At 46.4% G+C, this 7,784-nt stretch overlaps 1 protein-coding gene across 1 annotated transcript; it reads right to left on the reverse strand.

Moving 5' to 3' along the window:
- Positions 1-403: 403 nt before the first annotated feature.
- Positions 404-7,247, reverse strand: LOC139249803 (zinc finger protein 239-like). The gene is made up of 2 exons (XM_070872563.1): positions 7,009-7,247; positions 404-1,031 (listed from the first exon to the last, which is right to left on the reverse strand). Exon 2 carries the CDS (start codon positions 920-922, stop codon positions 530-532), a length of 393 nt encoding a protein of 130 aa, XP_070728664.1. The 5' UTR covers positions 923-1,031; positions 7,009-7,247; the 3' UTR covers positions 404-529.
- Positions 7,248-7,784: the final 537 nt, after the last annotated feature.

Genomic DNA, 7,784 nt, shown 5'->3' on the forward strand with positions numbered 1-7,784 from the left:
TCAGTTCCCAACTTGTGGCCAATTTGCAAAATTTGAACTATGTGTGCTACCTTCCAATCTCGGGGAACAACCCATGACTCTACTGAGCTGATGGAGATATGGGCAAGGGGCTGACAGAGCACACGTCCCATCTCTTTAAACACCCTTGGGTGGATATCATCCGTACCTTACAATGTCAAGGTGAACCAGCATGGCGACTTTGCTGTCAATGAAGAGTGATTAGAAAGACCAAAGTGCCATTTGCCCCTCTCAGTGTGACCCTGAAGTTCTCCCCCCTTACGATCCTCCTCCCAGATTGTCCTCACTGAACTCCAGCCAGGTGATGCTAAACTCTTGGGTGGGAAAGAAAGAAATCCACACCAATGTGTTGAAAGCAACAAGAATTTATTCGTCTTTCTCCCAAATATTGAACTCCAGTCCAGTTACAGGAGTTATTATCAGCGGAAACAAACCCCAACTGTCAGAATGAATATGGTTCAGTCCGGATGTGATTAACAGCAGCAATAACAGCAGAATCCCACCCCTGCAGTCACTTGTGAACTCTCTGGTGTTTCAGCAGGGTGGATGACTGAGTGAATCCCCTCCCACATTCAGAGCGAGTGAATCCCCTCCCACACTCAGAGCAGGTGAACGGCCTCTCCCCAGTGTGAACTGGCTGGTGTACCAGCAGGTGGGATGATGTAGTAAATCGCTTCCCACAATCGGAGCAGCTGAACGGCCTCTCCCCACTGTGAACTCGCTGATGTGTTTCCAGCTGGGATGGGTAGTTGAAACATTTCCCACAGTCCCCACATTTACACAGTTTCTCCCCAGTGTGACTGCACTTGTGTTTCTCCAGGTTGGATGATCGGCTGAAGCCTTGTCCACACACAGAGCACGTGTACTGTTTCTCCCCGCTGTGAACAGTGCTTTTTGCTTCCATGGTCAAAGGCCGATGATATTCCGTTCCCGATGAATCGAGTGACTCCGTCAGATCTTAATGTGATGTTTGATTTGAGCCTATGGTTGACAAATCCTCCACTTTTAATACCCTGTAAAGTGAGTTTCAAACAGGAAAAAGGGTGGGTGAGAGAGAACCCACAAAAACACAAAGGCAGGTTGTGAAATTGAGCTGAATGAACCTGGCTATTTGTGCGGCCATCAGCAGAAAAAAAGTGACCATGAAAGCTGCTGGATTGTCGTAATAACCCAACTGGTCATTAATGTCCTGCAGGGAAGGGAACCCACCAACCGGTCTGGGCCGACACAAGACTCTGGCCTCTATGGGAGGAGGGAGAGGTGGGCGGGGTGAAGGGGAGGGAATTTAAACATCTGTAACTCGACCAGAACTTTGACAGAACCTCCCAAACCTGCAACCTATCCCACCTAGATGGACCAGAGCAGCAGGTGCATGGAAATCCATCACCTCCAAGTTCCCCTCCAAGTCTCACACCATCCTGACTTGGGCATATATCACCGTTCCTACATCGTCACTGGGTGAAAATCCTGGAACTCCTCACCTAACAGCATTGTGGGAGGGCCTTCACCACACGGACTGCAGCGGTTCGAGAAGGCCCACCATCACCTTGTCAAGGGGCAAATGGAAATTGGAAATATATTCTGGCCCTACGAGCGACACCCACATCCTAAGAATGGATTAAAACAAATCTGTATATTGAAAGCCTCTGCAGAAATACTTGTTCCTAAAACAATACTCTTCTACATTGTGCGGGCAGTGTCTGTTTCACAACCTAATCTCCCCTAGAATCCACCGCCGTTGACAGTCTCTCATCGGAAATTGTTGGTCCCGACTGGGCCCAGAGGTTCTGGGGGTTAAACCCAGCAGCTTCTCCCCCTCTCCACTCCAGGTCAAACTGATGCAACAAACAGACGCACACAGGAGGCCAGGGAGCGACTTCCGTATCCAGCACCCTCCCTGATACAGAGCGGCTCTGGATTGGTCGCTCTGTGTTTCCAGTATCGATGCACTGAAGATCAGCATATGAGGGAGAAGGGAATAGAGGCTTATGCTGAGAGAGTTAGAACCATAGAATCAGAGAATGGTTACAGCACGGAACAAGAACATTCGGCCCGTCGAGCCCGTGCCAGCTCTCTGCAAGAGCACCTCAGCTAGTCCCACTCCCCCGCCCTTACCCCACAGCCCTGCAAATGTTTTTCTTTCAGATACTTAACCAACTCCCTTTTGAAAGCCGTGATTGAGTCTACCTCCACCACCCTTTCAGGCCGTGTATTCCAGAAATTAAACACTCGCTACATGAAAAGGGTTTTTCTTGTGTCGCCTCTGGTTCTTTTGCCAATCACCTTATATCTGTGTCCTCTGGTTCTCGACCCTTCTGCCAATGGGAACAGTATCTCTCGATCTACTCTGGCAAGACTACTCATGATTTTGAACACCTCTATCAAATCTCCTCTCAATCTTCCCTGCTCTAAGGGGAACATAAGAAATAAGAGGGGGAGTAGGCCATTTGGCCCCTCGAGCCTGCGCCATCATTCAATAAAATCATGGCTGATCTGATCATGGACTCAACTCCACTTCCCGGTCGCTCCCATAAACCTTTACTCCCATATCGCTCAAAAAATCTGTCCATCTCCGCCTTAAATATATTCAATGATCCAGCCTCCACAGCTTTCTGGGGCAGAGAATTCCACAGAATTAGAACCCTCTGAGAGAAGAAGTTCCCCCTCATCTCAGTTTTAAATGGGCAACCCCTTATTCTGAAACTATGCCCCCTAGTTCTCGATTCTCCTATGAGTGGAAATATCCTCTCTGCATCCACCTTGTCAAGCCCTCCAGTATGTTTTATGTTTCAATAAGATCACCTCTCATTCTTCTGAACTTCAATGAGTATAGGTCCAAACTACTCAACCTTTCTTCATAAGTCAATCCCCTCATCTCAGGAATCAACCTAGTGAACCTTCTCTGAACTGCCTACAATGAAAGTATATCCTTCCTTAAATACAGAGACCAAAACTGTATGCAGTACTCCAGGTGTGGCCTCACCAATACCCTGTAGAGTTGTAGCAGGACTTCTCTGCTTTTATACTCTATCCCCCTTGCAACCCCAGCTGCTCCAGTTGTCCAGGTAACTGAAGTTTCTCATCCCTGGAATCATTCTTGTAAATCGTGTCTGCACCCTCTCCAAGGCCTTCACATTATTCCTAAAGTGCGTTGCCCACAATTGGGCATAATACTCCAGTTGAGGCCGAACCAGTGTTTTGTACAGGTTCATCATAATATCCATGCGTTTGTACTCTATACTTCTATTTATAAACAGGGATACTGTCAAGTGTAGTATAAACAGGGACATGGTCTTGTGTAATATAAACAGAGGCAGGGTCGAATGTAATATAAACCGAGACTGGGTCCTGTGTAATTATAAAAAGTGACATGGTCTAGGGTAATATTTAGAATGGCTCCTGGTGCCATGAACTAGTGAGTACAGAAATAGAAGGATAGAGCGGATGAATGCCTGGCTGGAGAGATGGTGCAGGAGTGAGGGCTTTAGATTCCTGATGCATTGGGACCACTTCTGGAGGGAGGTGGGACCTGTACAAGCCGAACGGGTTGCACCTCAACAGAGCCGGGACCAATATCCTCGTCCGGGGGGGGGGGGTTAGTCAGTCTGTTGGGGAGGGTTTAAACTAGCTTGGCAGGGGATGGGAACCTGAGAATACATTCAGTTGGGAGGGAAGTAAAGCTGGAATTAGAAAGCAAAAATGTAGAAAGTGAGTTGGAAGGACAGAGGAAAAAAACAGGAAAAACAGGTAAAAAAACAAATTGAAAAGCTCTTTGTCGAAACGCACATAACATTTGTAACAAAATAGATGAGTTGACGGCACAAATATATACAAATGGGTAAGATCTGATACCCATTATAGAGACGTGGTTGCAAGGTGACCAGGACTGGGAACTAAATATTCAGGGATATTTGACAATTCGGAAGGACAGACAGAAAGGAAAAGGAGGTGGGGTAGCTCTGTTAATAAAGGATGGGATCAGTGCGTTAGTGAGAAATGATATTTGCTCAGAAGATCAAGATATTGAATCAGTTTGGGTGGAGATGGGGAATAATAAAGGGAAAGTCACTGGTGGGCAGAGTCTATTGGCCCCCGAGCAGTAGCTACACTGTTGGACGGAGTATAAATCAAGAAATAATGGAGGCTTGTAATAAAGGAACGGCAATAATTATGGGTGATTTTAAACTTCATATTGATTGGACAAAGCAAATTGGCCAGGGTAGCCTTGAGGAGGAGTCCATAGAGTGTATCTGGGATAGTTTCCTTGAACAGTATGTTGTGGAACCAACCAGGGAGCAGGCTATCTTAGATCTAGTACTGAGTAATGAGGCAGGATTAATAAATGATCTCGTACTAAAAGATCCTCTCGGAATGAGTGATCATAATCTGGTTGAAGTTCAAATTCAACCATATTATGGTTGGTGAGAAAGTTGGTTCTCAAACCAGAGTCCTAAGCTTAAACAAAGGGGATTACAAAGGTATGAGGGCAGAGTTGGCTAAAGTGGACTGGGGAAATAGATTAAAGAATGGGATGGTTGATGAGCAGTGGCAGACATTTAAGGAGATATTTCATAACCTGCAACAAAAATATATCCCAATGAGAAGGAAAGACTGTAAGAGACGGGATAACCATCCGTGGCTAACTAAGGAAATAAGGGAGGTGTCAAATTGAAAACAAAGGCATACAGTGTGGCCAAGTCAAGTGGGAGGCCAGAGGTGTATGACATTTTTAAAAGCCAGCAGAGAATGGCTAAAAAAATGATTGAGAGGGAAGATAGATTATGAAAGAAAACTAGCACAAAATATAAAAACAGATAGTAAAAGTCCTTCATGTAAAAGACACTAAAAACATCCCAGCAGTGGATAAGCGAGGGGCTATATATAGGGAGGAACGCAATACAATCACTATCACTAATGACGTAGTACTAGGTAAAATAATAGGACTAAAGGCAGACAAGTCCCCTGGACCTGATGGCTTGCATCCTAGGGTCTTAAGAGAAGTGGCTGCAGAGATAGTGGATGCATTGGTTGTAATCTACCAAAATTCCCTGGATTCTAGGGCGGTCCCAACAGATTGGAAAACCGCAAATGTAACGTGCCTATTTGAAAAAGGAAGCAGACAAAAAGCAGGACAATTTAGACCAGTTAGTCTAACATCTGTCATTGGGAAAATGCTGGAGTCCATTATTAAGGAAGCAGTAGCAGGACATTTGGAAAAGCATGATTCAATCAAGCAGATTCAACATGGTTTTATGAAAGGGAAATCATGTTTGACAAATTCACTGGAGTACTTTGAGGATGTAATGAGCAGGGTGGATAAGGGGGAAGCAGTGGGTGTGGTGTATTTGGATTTCCAGAAGGCATTCGATAAGGTGCCACATAAGAGGTTACTGCACAAGATAAAAGCTCACAGGGTTGGAGGTTATGTATTAACGTGGATAGAGGATTGGCAAACCAACAGAAAACAGAGGGTCGGGATAAATGGTAATTTTCCAGTTGGCAAACATGACTAGTGGGATGCCGCAGGGATCGGTGCTGGGTCTTCAACTAATTACAATCCATATTAATGACTTGGATGAAGGGACCGAGTTTGCTGTTGTTACAAAAATTGTGCGGAGGACACAAAACATCTGCAAAGGGATATAGACAGGTTAAGTGAGAGGGTAAACATTTGGCAGATGGAGTATAATGTGGGAAAATGTGAAGTTATCCACTTTGGCAGAAATAATAGAAAAGCAAATTATAATTTAAATGGAGAAAAATTGCAAAGAGCTGCACTACAGAGAGACTTGGGGGTCTTGTGCATGAAACACAAAAAGTTAGTATGCAGGTACGGCAAGTAATCAGGAAGGCAAATGGAATGTTGGCCTGTATTGCAAGGGGGATAGATTATAAAAGCAGAGAAGTCCTGCTACAACTGTAAAGAGTATTGGTGAGGCCACACCTGGAGTACTGCGTACAGTTTTGGTCTCCGTATTGAAGGAAGGACATACTTGCATTGAAGGCTGTTCAGAGAAGGTTCACTAGGTTGATTCCGGAGATGGGGGGGTTGACTTCTGAGGATACGTTGAGTAGGTTGGGCCTATACACATTGGAGTTTCGAAGAAGGAGAGGTGATCTTATTGAAACTTAATGATAATGAGGGGGCTCGCCAAGATGGATGCAGAGAGGATATTTCCACTCATATGGGAAACTAAAACTAGGGGGACATAGTCTCAGAATAAGGAGCTGCCCATTTAAAAAAGTGAGATGAGGTGGAATTTCCTCTCTGAGGGTGGCAAATCCATGGAATTCTCTGCCCCAAAGAGCTGTGCAAGCTGAGTCATTGAATAATTTAAGGTGGAGATAGACACATTTTTGAACGATAAGAGAGTAAAGGGTTATGGGGAGCGGGCAGGGAAGTGGAGCCGAGTCCATGATCAGATTAGCCATGATCTTATTGAATGGGGAGCAGGCTCGAAGGGCCAAATGGCCTACTCCTGCTCCTATTTCTTATGTTCTTATGTTATAGACTGTTTTCCCTCCACTCCCAATTTTCACCACCAATTCTGGCTGCGTTCAGTTCGACAATCACTGGCTCCCCTCCATCTCCTTCCCTGAAGGTGCTGGCTCTGGCTGGGTTCAGTTCTACACTCACTGGTTCTCCTCACTTCCCTCAAGATGCTGACTGTGGCTGGGAACAGTTCCACACTCACTGGTTCCCCTCTCCTCCGCTGAAGACGCTGATTCTGTCTGGGTTCAGTTCCACACTCACTGGTTAACCTAGCTCACCTCCGCTGATGGTGTTGACCCTGGCTGGGTTCAGTTCCGCACTCACTTGTTCCCCTCCCTCTCATTACCAGAGGGTGCTGACTCTGGCTGGGTTGAGTTCTACACTCACTGGTTCCCCTCCCCTAAAGGTACTGACTCTGCCTGGGCTCAGTTCCAGACACGAACATCATTCACTTGGTTCCTGCACCAAGATAGCAGCGCATGCGCTGTGCTACTCACTGAACCAAGATGGCGGAGCGATGACCCTGCCTTCCTTTACGAAGATGGCCGCCGTTCGTCTGGGCCTGTGACCGGGCGAACGACCCGAAGCTGCAACCGCCGATATTCCGGTTATTATTGCGGACTTGCGGCGGGCACCGGATGTTTATGAAGCCTCCCCGGCTCTCCGCTAGTCCATTATTCCCCTCAGTCCCGCTGACAAGGCCACTTCTGAGGAGCCTGTCCAAACCGTGTCTCCTCCGCCATTACACACACCGCGCATGCTCCAAACACATCCAAGAGCCGCGCCTGCGCATTGAGCTCCTGTAGTCTGGATGCGGCACATTCTTCCGCGCGGGGCATGTTGGGTACATAAGACCATGAGAAATAGGAGCAGGAGTGGTCCACCCGGACCCCAGAGCCTGCTCCCCATTCAATAAGATCATGGCTGGTCTGATCATCGACTCAGCTCCACTTTCCTGCCCACTCCCCAGAACCCTATACTCCATTATCGCTCAAAAATCTGGCTATCTCCACCTTAAATATATTCAATGACCCAGCCTCCACTGCTCTCTGGGGCAGAGAATTCCAAAGATTTACAACCCTCTGAGAGAAGACATTTCTCCGTATCTCAGTTTTGAATGGGCTGAGGAGAAAGGCTGCATTTGTAAATAGAACAGGATTTACTGTGATTGCATTGGGCACTGAAACATGTTCACTCTGGCAGCTCTACTTTGTTTCTGATGCTCTTAATAACCCCTATACCTGAGCTGGAGAATAATATTGTGTATAAATGT

Source organism: Pristiophorus japonicus, unplaced genomic scaffold, assembly GCF_044704955.1.
Source record: "Pristiophorus japonicus isolate sPriJap1 unplaced genomic scaffold, sPriJap1.hap1 HAP1_SCAFFOLD_334, whole genome shotgun sequence".
NCBI lineage: Eukaryota > Metazoa > Chordata > Chondrichthyes > Pristiophoridae > Pristiophorus > Pristiophorus japonicus.

Bases quoted from the DNA above. Each gene is read 5' to 3' on its own strand.
- LOC139249803 (XM_070872563.1), bottom strand. From the start codon at position 922: ATGGAAGCAAAAAGCACTGTTCACAGCGGGGAGAAACAGTACACGTGC.